Source organism: Carcharhinus amblyrhynchos, chromosome 17, assembly GCF_965287045.1.
Source record: "Carcharhinus amblyrhynchos chromosome 17, sCarAmb.v2.hapA, whole genome shotgun sequence".
Classification (NCBI taxonomy): domain Eukaryota; kingdom Metazoa; phylum Chordata; class Chondrichthyes; order Carcharhiniformes; family Carcharhinidae; genus Carcharhinus; species Carcharhinus amblyrhynchos.
The window spans coordinates 12,085,034-12,099,772 of record NC_137340.1 but is presented as its reverse complement, the minus strand read 5'-3'; the positions used below and the strand labels follow the sequence as shown (position 1 = coordinate 12,099,772).

General features: G+C 44.3%; 1 protein-coding gene across 1 annotated transcript in view; it reads right to left on the bottom strand.

Annotated features, from left to right (window-relative positions):
- Window positions 1–4,109: 4,109 nt before the first annotated feature.
- The window catches only part of minpp1b (multiple inositol-polyphosphate phosphatase 1b), a 74,049-nt gene continuing 63,419 nt past the window's right edge, over window positions 4,110–14,739 (bottom strand). The window contains exons 4-5 of the mRNA XM_080205482.1: window positions 12,401–13,395; window positions 4,110–5,528 (exon numbers count right to left, since the gene is read on the bottom strand). Coding sequence (XP_080061608.1) covers window positions 12,987–13,395 — 409 coding nt within the window. The 3' untranslated portion in view covers window positions 4,110–5,528; window positions 12,401–12,986. The remainder of the gene's footprint in view (window positions 5,529–12,400; window positions 13,396–14,739) is intronic.

Below are 14,739 nucleotides of genomic sequence, written 5' to 3'. Positions count from 1 at the left end.
TGTACAAATCCCTAAGCAACATCTCAGCTGACCTTCGCTATTCGATCAAGTTGGGCTGACTTCAGCCATGTTCTTGGCTATACTGCTGGAGATCGAATCTCATACCTCCCTTGGAATGTGGGACAATCCCCCTGCCCCAATACTGACTCTGAAGGAGATTAATTGCAGCTTTTACTCACGTTCACCAGAAATGACCAACTCATGGGATTCTGGAGATTTGTTCTTGTTTCAGCTGCTCAGAGATGGTGCAGGTTGCGATCTTGCTAATCTTCACTGACCTTTACGAACTTAATCAAACTGTAATCTGGGTGTTACATGTTGATATTTCCAAAGAATTTTCTGTTTTCTGCACTGCTTTTCTTGTTGTTACAAGAGGACAAGCACTGTCGTTCCTCATCACTCCAGAGACCTCATAGAGGAAACACCACAGTATAGAAGGAGGCCATTCAGCCCATCGAGTCTGCACTGACAAGAATCCTACCCAAGCCTTATCCCTGTAACCTCACACATTTACCCTCTAACCTATGCATTCAGGAACACTAATGGGCAATTTAGCACGGCCAATCAGCCCTGCACATCTTTGGACTGTGGGAGGAAACCAGACCATCTGGAGGGAACCCATGCAGACACAGGGTGAACGTACAAACTCCACACAGACAGTGATTCACGCTGGGAATCGAACCCTGATCCCTGGAGCTGTGAGGTAGCAGTGCTAACCACTGTGTTGCTGTGCCTAATACATACTGGGCACAGATGAGATCGAACTTGGCAGTAATGTATTCTCCAAAGATCAAACAGCTTGTTAACACGTGCATCTGGGTTTGCCCTGGAATAATGGCAAATTATATAAGGTTACAGAAGATAAGTGCATCACAGCGAGCAAGGAGTCCAAGACTTCAGGAGAAAAGCAAAGGGGTTGGGGAGGTGGGGAGAGGAGACCAATGATGAGAAAAATGATTAATTTTTTTTCATCCATTCATGGGACATGGGTGTCGCTGGCTGGCCAGCATTTATTGCCCATCCCTACTTGCCCTTGGAGGGCAGTTGAGAGTCAACCACATTGCTGTGGCTCTGGACTGACATATAGGCCAGACCGGGTAGGGATGGCAGATTTCTTTCTCTAAAGGGCAATAGCGAACCAGATAAGTTTTTCTGACAATTGACAATGGTTTCGTGGTCATCACAAGATTCTTAATTCCAGATTTTTTTTATTGAATTCAAATTTCACCATCTGCTGTGGCGGGGTTCAAAACCGAGTTTCCAGAACACTAGCTAAATTTCTGGAATAATAATCTAGCAAGGATACCCCTCAGCCATCGCCTCCCCAAAGATCATGATTAAGGTTTTTTTCGTATGTTTATGTGAGAGTTTAAAGAGCATCCTGCAGGTCAAATGGGAATGTGCTGGGCTGTTGGTTAAAATGGTGGTCGCAAACATTCCTTTGCAAAGGAAATGTCAAGAGAGTTGGCGAGAATGTGGCGGATGGAATATAGAGTAGGAAAATGTGAGGTTATCCACTTTGGCAGGAAGAATAAGAAAAAGCGATGGAGAGACTACAGAATGCTGCAGTATAGACATGTCTTCATATTGCTCCTGAATTACAATTAATTAGCATGCAGTTATGGTAAACAATGAAGAAGGCCTTTATTGCAAAGAGGATGGAGTATAAAAGTAAGGAAGTTGTTCTACAACTGTACAGAGCTTTGGTGAGATCACACCTAGAGGCCTGCTTATTTAAGGGAGGATATTTAATAGAATTGATTTATTATTGGCACATGTATTGGGATTCGGTGAGAAGGATTGTTTCTTGTGAGCTACTACAGACAAAACATACTGTTCATAGAGCAGGGGGAAAGGAGAGGGTGCAGAATGTCATGATGCAGTTACAGATAGGGTGTAGGGAAAGATCAGCTTAACATATGATAGGACCATTCAAAAGTCTGATGGTAGCAGAGAAGATGATGTTCTTGAATCAGTTGGTATAGGGTTTTCAGACTTCTGTATCTTTTTCCGATGGAAGACTGTGGAAGAGAGTATGCCTGGATGGGGTCCTTAATTACGCTGACTGTATTTCTGAGGCAGCAGGAAGTGTAGATGGAGTCAATGGATGGGAGGCTGGTTTGTGTGATGGACTGGGCTACGTTCACAAGTTTCTTGCAGTCTTGGGCAAAACAAAAGCCATACCAAGCGGCGGAACATCCAGAAAGGATGCTTTCTATGGTGTGTATGTAAAAATTGGTGAGAGTTGTAGCAGACGTGCTGAATTTCTTTAGCTTCCTGAGGAAGGAGAGGCTTTGGTGGGCTTTCTTACCATTTGTGTCGGTGTGGAGATCCTTACACTGAAGATAACTCAGAGAAGATTCACTCAGCTGATTCAGTGGATTTGTAAGGAAGGTTTGAGCAAGTGGCTGGTACTCATGGGGATTTAGAAAAATGAGAAGTTGAAGGGGTTTCACAGAGTGAGGATGTTTTCCCTCATGCAAAACTAGAACACGGAAGGCACAGTTCAGAATAAGGAATCTTCCATTTCAGACAGATGTGAGCAGGAATTTCTTTGGGGTTGTTAATCTTTGAAATTCTCTACTCCGGAGGACAATGGAGACTGGACCATTGAGTATATTCAGGACCGAATTAGACAGGTTCCCCACAAGGGAGGCAAAGGTAATGGGGGGAGAAAGGGCAGGAACACGGAGTTGAGATCACAGGCAGATTGGTCATGATCTTATTGAATGCCAGGGCACGCTCCAGGGGATAAATGTTCTACTCCTATTTCGTTTTGGTGTGTGTTCTCTCTGTTCCCAACATCCTTTCACCTGCTCCCAGTGCAACAATCAGATTTTTGCCTACAGATGACAGACTCGTAAATATTGTCAGAATCTTGTGCCATAGTTGGTCCTCTGCTGTGATTTTTAGGGCTTGGTTTAGCTGTTGCACACAGTACTGGAGCCACAAGTCAAATATGGCAGCAAACAGGAGCTGGGAGGAATGGAACACATCAAGTTGAGAATTTCAAACATTTATTTATATTCCTATGGGCACTGAGCAGAAAAGGTGCTCCTTCAGCCCCTCCGTTTGGGAATCGTGAGTCCTACTATCCCAGGCTTTCCTCCCTCTCCTTCAGCACCGCAACAGCCTCTGGATCTTACCAACTCCTCACTCCCTACTGCTTAAAGTTTGATAGAAACTGTTCCCTGAGGTCCTGGCAGTGGTTTCCTGCCAGCCATTAGCTAGCTGACGTTCCTCATGGATTTATAGAAATCCTACGGTACAGAAAGAGGCCATTCAGCCCATCAAGTCTGCATCGACCACAATCCCACCCAGGCCCTGCCCCCATATCTTTACATATTTACGCACTAACCTACACCTCTCAGGGCAATTTTTTTTTAGCATGGCCAATCAACCTAACTCGCACATCTTTGGACAACCAATCTTCTCACAACCAAGACTGAAATGAAGCCGAGGAGGCAAAATCTGGAGATGGGCAGAGATGTGAGAAGTTTGCCTTGTGTTGTAACTACCACCTGCCCCCTGGGCTCCCCAACCCATCCCCACCCTCCCTTGATCTCATGTTTATACCATTTCATGCTCCCATCTCCCCCCCTCCCTATTTGCCAGCTGTATGACCTCCTGTAGGTCTAGGGGTGGCACAGTGGTTAGCACTGCTGCCTCACAGTGCCAAAGACTCAGGTTCAATTCCCGCCTTGGGTCACTGTCTGTGCGGAGGCTGCACATTCTCCCCGTGTCTGCATGGGCTTCCCCAGAGTGCTCAGTTTCTTCTTCCACAGTCTGAAAGACATGCTGGTTAGGTGGATTGGCCAGGCTAAATTCTCCCTCAGTGTACCCGAACAGGCACCAGACCGTGGGGACTGGGAGATTTTCACAGTAACTTCATTCCAGTGTTAATGTAAGCCTACTTGTGACACTAATAAATAAATTCCCACCCCTGATTTCCCATTCCCTGTTTCTGGCTCTGTGTATTCTCAGCTCATCACTGACTCATCATGAAGGACAGTGTCCTGAGCTGCTGAGGTCCTCACTCTGGCTACCTCACCACTCCACCCCTACTTTTCCAGTTGCAATCTCATCCACAGGCTCTTATAGAATGACAGCAAGGTTCAATCAGAATTTTATTAATATACACGGCAAAAACACAGCTGGTTAGGTGCGCTGACCCGAACAGATGCCGGACTGTGGCGACTAGGGGAATTTCACAGTAACTTCATTGCAGTGTTAATGTAAGTCTTACTTACGACTAATAAATAAACTGTAAACAAATGTTCTGAAAACAGTAGATGTCATTCATCTCCATGATCCTTGAAGGAATAATCGATCAACAGTTAGTGGTCATGATAATTGCAATTCTTTGTGAGATTTCACTCAATATCCCAAGACATTTTTGTTCTCATTTCTTTTTTTAAAATTCAGGCAGCTCGCAAGAGTGAATTGTATTCCAATCTGTATCACAGATTACCAGTTGCACTCCCTCAGATGTGGGCTTCTTGCTGGGTACAGAAGTTGATTGTCCGTCACTACGCTGTATGACTGAAATGAGGTTGTGGTTTTCTCTCTCCTTTTAATCCTTCTCCTCTTCTTCTCAATAGCTTTATTTCTACACCTTCCCCTTTCTCCTTCATGGGCTTAGGTACTAGTATGGAAGGGGCTGGGGGCCTGTTAAATATAAAAGGGTGCAAAATCCCAATGTAAAGCTGTAAGTAGAGTCAAAATCATGAACTCTGTTGTTCTATTGCCAGAGAAATCAGGTCCTAATCCTAATTTGTAACCCCCCTCCTGCCATTGCAAAAGGGGATAGTGGGAGGATGAGGGTAATGCGTCTACCCAGCACAGTGATCATAGAATCATAGAATTCTACAGTGCAGAAGGAGGCCATTCAGCCCATCGAGTCTGCAATGACCACAATCCCACCCAAACCCCATTCCCCAATACCCCATGTATTTACCTTAGTTAGTCCCTCTGATGCTAAGGGGCAAATTAGCATGGCCAATCAACCTAACCCACACGTCTTTGGACTGTGGGAGGAAACCGGAACACCCAGAGGAAACCCATGCAGACATGGGGAGAACGTGCAAACTCCATACAGACAGTGACCCAAGCCGGGAATCGAACCAGGGTCCCTGGTGCTGAGAGGCAGTAGTGCTAACCATTGTGCCACCCTGCTGCCCCCTGATTTGGGAAGCACCTGCCTGAAAGAGTGGATGAAGCAAATTCAGTGACAGCTTTGGAAAGGGAATCGGATAAATACTAAAGAAGGGAAAAAAATAAATGAATGCTGGGTTTTGCAGCAGGAGCAGTAGAGAGAGACCGTTGGTCGGCTCTTTCAAAGCATCGTGGGCCAAATGAGCTGCCTCAGAGTTGTATGATTCTAGATACAGAATCACAAATTATGAATCTGTTAAACAAACATAAAGCTGGAGAATGCCGAGCTGGTGGCAACTTTAATAATAAATTACAAACAATAAGAGGAGGAAGGGAAAGAAAATAAATTGGAAGCAACTGTGGTCATCACACACCTGTGGGAGAGAGAGCAGATTGTCAGTGCAAGCATCATTTTAAAAATATAACATGTATATCTCAAAGTATCTACATAGGATTATATATGATACGGCAGAAACAGGTTATCTGGACCATCTAGTCCATGTTGGTGTCTATGCTCCACTTGAATCTTCTCTCATCTCATCTAAATCTACTAAATGCACTGCAGGAACTTATCAAAGTTCCTTAGACAGCACCTTCTGAACCCACGACCACTGCCACCGAGGACAACAGATACCTGGGAACACCACCACCTGAAGTTTCCCCTCCAAGTCACTCAACCATCCTGTCTTGGAAACATATCTCAGTTCCTTCACTGGCACTGGGTCAAAACCCTGGACCTCCCTCCCTACCAGCACTGGCTGTTTACCTACATCTCAGGGACTGCAGCGTCTCAAGAAGGCAGCTCACTACCACCTTCCGAAGGGCAACTAAGGATGGGAAATAAATGTTGGCTTAGCCAGCGACACCTGCATCCCATAAATTAATATTAAAATCACAGCCCTCCATCCCTTCTCCCTTATAGTCTAGTTACACCTTAGGTGCAACTATACAATTTGCTTCCACTGCTGCGTGTGGCAGTCAGCTCCACATTCTCACCACTCCCCGGATAAAAAAGTTTCTTCTTAATCTCCCATCCAATTTCTTGGTGACTACCTTACATTGGAGGCCTCTAGTTATTCTCTCCTCCACAAGAGGAAATATTCTTTCTGTATCCACTCCACCAAAATCACTCACAATTTTGCTGACCTCTATAAGTCACGCCTCCGCCTTTTTCCTCAACGCACATTTTTAGTGCTGGGATTGAACTAAAACCAAGATGAACTCAATATGTTGCCAACAAGGAGAGTAATGTTATCCACATGAGACTCTATATAAATTGCCTTCCTAAATATACGATATTGATAGGGTCAATATGTTACAGGTGGGTTACGTTATACTATATGTTAGAAGGAATTCATTTTACATGAGATTTTAAGGTGTGTTGCAAAGGTCTAGCATGTTAACAAGTGAAAATTCAATTTTCAAATTAATACGTGAAATATAATACAACACAATTAAAATTGTTCTTTGGTTAAAAACATGAATACTTGTGATAGTATAGATTTTTCATCCAACCACAATGAGTGACAGGTGACTTATCTACTTTACTGATTTAACTATGTCCTATGAGCTCACTTACGTTACTTTTCCCCATTAAAAGAATTTCCCCAGCAATTTGCTAAATGCAAACTAGTAAAATTCAGATTTGCAAAGATTTACTTTGAATTCATTTGCAATGCCATACTGTGGCTTCAAGCATGGAAGTATTTGCATCCATTTTACTAATGGTTTAATATCTTCACCCTTTACATTCAACCAGGCAAATTATTTTCCTATTTTGGATGGGACAATTTTCTTCTTCTATCCACTCGATATGATTGGTGTGCGTATGTGTGATCCCATGCTCGCTGCAGAGTAAAGCTTCCTCTATCCCAATGCAAACCACAACTGAACCCTGCCCCAGAAAGCCAGCCCCCTCTACCCCTCCGTCCTCACAACCTGGTCTGAGTGAGATGGCCAGTTAGGGTCAGCTTTATGCAGCGAGCTCAAGTCCATTGGGTCAAGCCACTTTCATATTGGATGTCTTTTGAAGTCAGAGTGAGGGCAGTTTAGTCGCAGCAGGCAGAAGTGCCAGCACTTCAAACACATCTGAATGGGGAAATAAATAATTCCAACCCCTCACAGAGCTTTGTTGAAATGAGGTAACACGTGGATGGGTTTTTGCCACCAATGCAGGAAATTCAGGTCAGGTGTACACATCTCGATATGAAAGTGTCCCTCACAATCTTCACTCTGGGAGGTGGGGGTGGGAAGGGATCGGACCCAGCGATCCCTGAAGCAGGTCAGAGGTGGTCACTGGAACGGGCAGGTGCCAAGGTGGGCCAGTTCGAAGGTCTACAACGGTTCTCTGGGACTTCTTTCCCAGTTATCCTAAAAACCTTTATGCCCTCTAACCCTCATGCCATCACTCACTCCCCAGGCTCCATCCATTGCCACCTTATAACACCACTGAATTGTGGCATGGGGTATTTGCCCATTGGTGAGAGTTTGGTTATTGAGCCTCAGGCAATGTCAATGGCCAAACGTCTGACCACAGGCAATCTACCACATGTCTATTTATCATTGGGGATGATTCACTCAAAGATGTAGACCTCGGGTTAAATGTGGAGTAAATTTGAGAGCCCTCTCGAGGGTACAGTCCTGTTAAATTGGTACTTACATAGTCAGTTTGTTTTGTTTATTCACATTTAAAAAAAGTCATCAGTTGAAGCAGCAATGAAGCACATGTTCAGTGGCAATGCACATGGCTTAGGGCCAGGTGACTGACATCATCATAAGGACAGCATCATTAGAGCAGCATGGTGGCACAGTGGTTAGCAGTGCTGCCTCACAGAGCCAGGGATTGGGGTTCGATACCCAGTTTAGGTCACTGTCTGTGTGGAGTTTGCACGTTCATACTCTTTCTGCGTGAGTTTCCTCCGGGTGCTCTGGTTTCCTCCCACAGTCCGAAAGACGTGCTGGTTAGGAGCACTGGCCGTGCTAAATTCTCCCTCAGTGTACCCGAACAGGCGCCAGAGTGTGGCGACTAGGGGATTTTCATAATAACTTAATTTGGGGTGTTAACGTAAGTCTACTTGTGAATACTAAAAAATAAGCTTAAATTTACTGGATATGCTAAAGAATGAGGAGTGTGAACAGGAGAAAACTTGGTCTTGGGGTGATCTAAAGGCCTATGAGGCCAAGCCTCAGGACCTGGTACTGCCCCAGGCCCTCCAAGAACCCACATGCCCATTAAGTGCTTGTGAGGAACACAGACCGAGACAAAGGAACAATCCCTGACGGAAAAGCCAAAGAACAACAAACAAACGCGCTCTGTCACAGCAAAACCTTAGTCTTGCATTAATCCTTGGCAATTGGAAACAGCGGGAGGAGTTTAGGGGTAAGACAGACCCAGTTTCAGTAAACTTCTTCACACAAAGGGTCAGCATCGACCTGCACTGGTAGTTAGAAAAAATCAGACAATTTTACTGCGGGTCAGAGGCGCTGCGCTCTGTACAAAGCAGCAATGACTGTACAATGCATTCTGCCACGATAACGTGCCTTTTGTGAAGTAAAAAGGCTGCTCCTTATTAAATTTATGGATGGTGAGCGACCAAAGTTGTAAGATTATATTCAATTGTTGGTTTTCCTGGTGTTGTCTGGAACACACAATGTGAAGGGAGTCAGGTGTTGCAATGTTACCACAGTAAAACCAGATTGTGAAGGTAGGTTCCTGGTCCACCCATTCAAACTTTACTCACTGACATCTTTGGAAAACCCCAGGTGTTGTAGGAAAAAAATGTTTAATGAGGTTTAATGAAAAAAATGTGTGGAGATGATAAATTATCTGTAAATCCAAAAACTGAACACGTCAAGAAACTTCACGTTCACATCCACCTTTAGTGTGGGAATTGTAGTTATTTGTCTGTACTGTTTGCCTTGTGATTTCTGTGGGAAATATGTCAAAAAGAGTACTTAGTACAAATACCCTGTATTTATTATTCAGTGATATCATCTTACTGTTATTTACTTTAGACTAGAGCTAGCTAAGGCTTAGGATATTATAAAGCTACTTTACAAAACTATGAGGGGCATGGACAGTGTGATAGAGAGCAGCTGTTTCCCTTAACTGAAAGGTCAGTCATGAGGGGACACAAGTTTAAAGTGAGGAAGTTTGGGGGGGAACGTGTGGAAAAATGTTTTTACTCAGAGGGTGGTCTCGATCTGGAATGCGCTGCCCGGGAGGGTGGTAGAGGCAGGTTGCCTCACACCCTTTAAAAAGTATCTGGATGAGCACTTGGCACATCATAACATTCAAGGCCAAGGGCCAAGTGCTGGGAGATGGGATTAGGTGGGAGTTCAGGTGTTTCCCGTGTGTCAGTGCCGACTCGATGGGTCAAAGGGCCTCTTCTGCACTTTATGATGCTGTGATATGCGACATCCGAAAGCCAGAATTAACTGAAATCCAAAATGCAATCTGCCCTCAAATCTTCTGATAAAGGATAGTGAGGGAAAGGCATTAGAGTGGCCTATTAAAGCAGCATTTTAGTGTTTGAGTGTTCGCTGTCCATGCTCTGCAGTCTGGGCCTGAATGAGCAATCAGTAAAATGGTGATAAGTTGCAGGCTCCACAATCCTGCTACTCCCAAGCATGCTTGGAGACATTGTCATATAGGATCCTAGAAGATGGGAAGGACCATGAATCTCCCACAGAGGACCAGGTTTGAGCAGAAACTTCTCACTTGAGAAGGACGAGAGATTCCCTTCTTCAAATGTAGATGTTAGGTTTATATTTTCTACTCAGTACGTGATGACCCTGACAACACGGCTTTTATTGACAATCCAGAATTGAGCACTCATCCACTCTGGTGAATCGTTGGGCCATGATCGTTTTTATAACCGCGTGCCTTATTTGGTCGCTGCAATAATCAACCACATAGTATGGATTCGAGTCACACACACAGTGCAGATTCTCCAAGGAGTAAGCAGTGACACAGTTGGGTAATTATGGAAATTGAACACATTTCACATTCATTTTATTCTGGTGATAGCCCAGAGATCTATTGAGCTCCAGTTTCAAAGTTTACCACTCGGAGAATCTGAAGAGTTTTGAACAATAGGCCATTTAGCCCTTCATACCTTAGAACATAAAACATAGAAAAACTACAGCACAAACAGGCCCTTTGGCCCACGAGTTGCACCAAATATGTCCCTAACTACCAGGCTTACCTACAACCCTGTATCTTACCTTCTCTGCCATTTAATGAAGTGAAGCCTAATCTAATTCTTTTCCACGCTGGTACTGGAGCCATGCATTCTCCACAATGCTGTGTCCCTAATTTCTGTTGTCTTATAAGTTTTAACAATTAATCATTTTCACGGATGATTTAGCTTCTTGGAAACGGGAATTGTCCCATCCCACCCGCCAATGGAATTTTAGCGGGTGCGTTGCGGAGAATGTGAAACCTCACTGACAGTCAGGCAAGAATTTCCGGCTTTTAGACCAGCATGGCCAGAGAATTCCGCGTTGAGCTTCTCACCTTTGGAAAACCAGGTTGTACGTGTTAGAGAAAATTGGACAAATGTTAGTGCTTTTTTAAATAGATTTATGGGATGTGGGTATCACCAACTGGGCCAGCATTTATTGCCCATCCCTACTTGCCCTCGAGGGGGGCAGTTAAGAGTCAACCACACTGCTGTGGCTCTGGAGTCACATGTAGGCCAGACTGGGTAAGGATGGCAGATTTCCTTCCCTAAAGGACATTAGTGAACCAGTCGGGTTTTTAAGACAATCAACATGGTTTCGTGGTCATCACTTAAATTTTTAATTCCAGGTTTTTTATTGAATTCTAATTTCACCATCTGTCCCTGGATTATTAGTCCAATGATAATACCACTGCCTCTGGTACAATGTGAACAATGCTGGGGTTGAGACTGGATCGAGTCCCTTACCTATTTTCTTAGAGTCAATGAGAGTATTAAGGGACACCACGTCAGCCATTATAATCATCCTGTAACAGAGGTCAGGGATTGGTCCCTTTGTGTGATATTGTTAAATAGACCCTGGTAATGTGTTGCTCCCCTGGTTGTTATCCTTAATGTCTTCTATCGCTATGGATCACTCTGTACCAAGCAATTGCTGCTAACTTTAACATATTAAGCTTCATCTTCTTCCCCCATTGAGAGGTAAAATTCTTAAAGGGGCACAGAAACAGAGGGATCTGGGTGTATTTGTGAGATACGTGTATATACAGATCATTGAGGTGGTAGGAAATATGGAGAGAACAGTTAATAAAACATACAGTATTCTGGGCCTTATCAATAGGGGCATAGAGTACAAGAGCAAGGAGGTTATTGCTGAACTTACACAAGACACAAGTTGGACCTCAGCTGTACTAAGTTCTGGGAGCCACACTATAAGAAGAATGTGAAAGATCTGCAGAAGATGATCAAAGAATGGTTCCCAGGCTTGAGAAACCTCTGTTTATGGGGGCTGATTGAAGAGATTGGGATTGTTCTCTAATGGAGAGAGGAAGGCTAAGATGAGATTTAATAAAAGATGCTCAAAATCATGAGAGGGCTGGATAGAGTAGATGGGGGAAACCGTTCCAGCTTTTCATAGGATCAAGACCCAGACAGCACAGATGTAAAATGATTTGCAAAAAGAAGCAAATGTGATGTGAAAAAGCGCTATTTCATACAATGAGTGGTTTGGGTTTGGAATGCACTGCCTGGAAGTGTCACGGAGGCAGGTTCAATTGAACCCATGATGTTCATCTGGAGAGCCGGTGCACGATGGGCCAAATGGCCTCCTTCTGCACCATAACAATTCTGTGATACATGGGTTCAGTACTTCCGGTCTGATTTTCTCTCTGATCCTGTAAACACATGTTATGAGAGAGTGAAACATTTTGGATACTGTAGTAGCTACATTTATACAGTAGGTATGTCTGCAGTGAGCTTATGCAAGAGACAGCATTGGAAAGAATTCTACCCCTCTCCCTCATGAGCTACTCTAACTTACATTATGTGAAAAATGGACAAAGGAGGTTTCTCACACTAGTCTAAGAGAAATATTACACATCACTTAACAGTACAGCTCAAACAGACCATCTACAGTCCTTGGGAACCAACTAATGCAGCAAATCATTGTCCACAAACAGAAAATATTGCATTGTAAACTTAAAAATTCTTAGGAAACATACGTGGCCACATTATTTTGTGAAACTTGGCCAATTAAGACATTATTCCTCAATAAACAAACTCACCAGAACCAACCAACAGAAAAGCATAATTCTGTTGATTCTGGAACTTGTGCATCGCTGTCCCTTCATCGATGACCTTTCATCAGACGTTTGTCTCTAATATCTTCCAGATCTGATGAAAGGACATCAGCCAGAAACTTTAACTGCTGTTGCTGCCTGACCTGCGAAGTCTTTCCAGCAAGTTTCTGCTTTGATTTCACCACAACCAGATTGGTTCATTGTCAAAGGTACTTGGTGGGCCAATTTAACTTACTAATTTTGGGAGGCTCAGCAACGATTTCAGTCCTCAAAAGTTGCAATAACTGAAGTGTTTTCTTAGGGACAGGTGAAACATACGGGACGCTGCTTATGGAGGATGTCAGTTGACTACTACTGAAGTGTTTCGCGACATTCAACAACTAAAGTGTAAAGTCCTGTCTCACGATCAGTCATTTGTCCCAGGTTTTGTCAAAGCCCATTCAGCATCATCTACAGTGTGTAAAGTAAAATACACTTGGAAGATATTTTTTAATTAATGGGGGGAAAAAATTCAAATTCCAGGGACTTGGAGCCCAACTTGAGCCCACCAGAGAAAAGACAAGCAGCTAGCTCAAAATTCTTCGTGCTCTAGGGTAATTAAGTCCTCCCTTGTGGCAAACTCACATACGTTGCTGAATCTCAACGATTCGATGAGATGCTGATAGCACTCCTTTACTTCCCCATAGTCTGCAACAAGGTTCCCACTGTGTGGAAATGGCAGTGGCTTTTCATTCAGGAATAACTTGAGCTTGTACTTCTCTCCTAGGCTCTGTGCTCCACTGCACTGGTACAGCACAAGAACCAGGTTCGCGGCAAAGGGTGAAATCCGCCCACTCCTGAACTTGCGGTTTTTCTGCTCTTCAAAGTTGTCCGCTAGTAAGGGACGATCATCTTTAAAATAGCCCATGAGAGTCAGGACTGGGAGGAGGGTCTCTGCATGTCCGAACCGTAACACAGCGGTGTGAGATATCGACTGGTTCCTGGGGTGAAGAAGATAAAGAAAATATTAATAAAACCCTTCTTTTTAAGGATTTTTCAGAACCACATCTTTTTTTTAAAAGAGTGAACATCGATGATGCCCTGCAGGGCAACTAAATTGGGTGAATTTACCTTCAACTGGGATTCCAGGCTTCTGGAATTGTACAACAAATGTGTTCTCCAGCATTTTGAACTTACTTCTTACATTCTTAGTGTGCGGACATCACTGATGAAGCTAATAGACCAGTTTAGTAGATGGATGCTGACAGAGATCTCGTGCTCATATTAGGGCTGTCAGCATTTGGTATGAAGTCCTAGGGGGTGATCTTACCAAGAGAATTCAAAGTGCCAAACGAGCATGAAAAGGGGAAAGAATCGTGTCCATTTTCCCAGCAAGAGAAAAATACCAGATCTTATCACAATTTTAGAAAAAAAAAGGGAAAGTGTGATTCTTGCCAGTAGGGGAGTGGACAAGAGTCTGTTCATGCCGGGAAGTCAGCTGATGACTGCTAAAGTGGGCTATTGCGCACGTGCTGTGATCTCCCAATGCACTACGTACAAGAGTAGAGAGTCAACTGGGAGATTGTCACTCCCCCACTCCCCTGGACATTGCCTCCCCAACCCCACTAATTATGCCATACTGACCACTCCCCCTCCCCCCCACCCCCGATCACGACCCCCAACCGATTGCGGGCTTCCTGGGCTAGACGCAGATTATGCCAGCAATTTAGTGCTGGTATCGTTGCGAGAGGTGAGACCTCTCTCACACAATCTTACCAGCTTGCCACGCTGATCAACTGGCGTGCTGAACCATAAGATCCCCCCCACTACCCCCAAGTGTTTCTAACACCTTCTCCACAGATGCCAAAAGAGCTAGTTTTGAGGCTGATTAGGTCTCCCCTCTCCTCATCACCTGCCAACTCCCAAATGATTTCTTTCTGCTCACCCCAGCCCCCAGAGAAAGTGCCTATTCAACCAGAGAAGGGGGACTTAGTGGTAGGGGATGGGGATATGGCTGAGGTCTTGAATAACTTTTTTGTTTCTATCTTCACGGAGGAGGACGTGAATAATTTGCCGGGTGTTAGAGATGGAAAGGTGGTAGGACTGGAGGGTCTTAATGACATTACTGTTACTAGAGAGGCGGTGCTCGACAGACTGGAGGGGGCTGATTGTGGACAAGTCGCCAGGACCGGATGGAATGCATCCGAGGGTTCTGAAAGAAATGGCGGAGGTGATAGTGGATGTCTTGGTGGTTATTTTCCAGACATCGCTGGATTCCGGGGAAGTGCCGGAAGATTGGAAAACGGCTAATGTTACGCCGTTGTTTAAGAAGGGTGCCAGGCAAA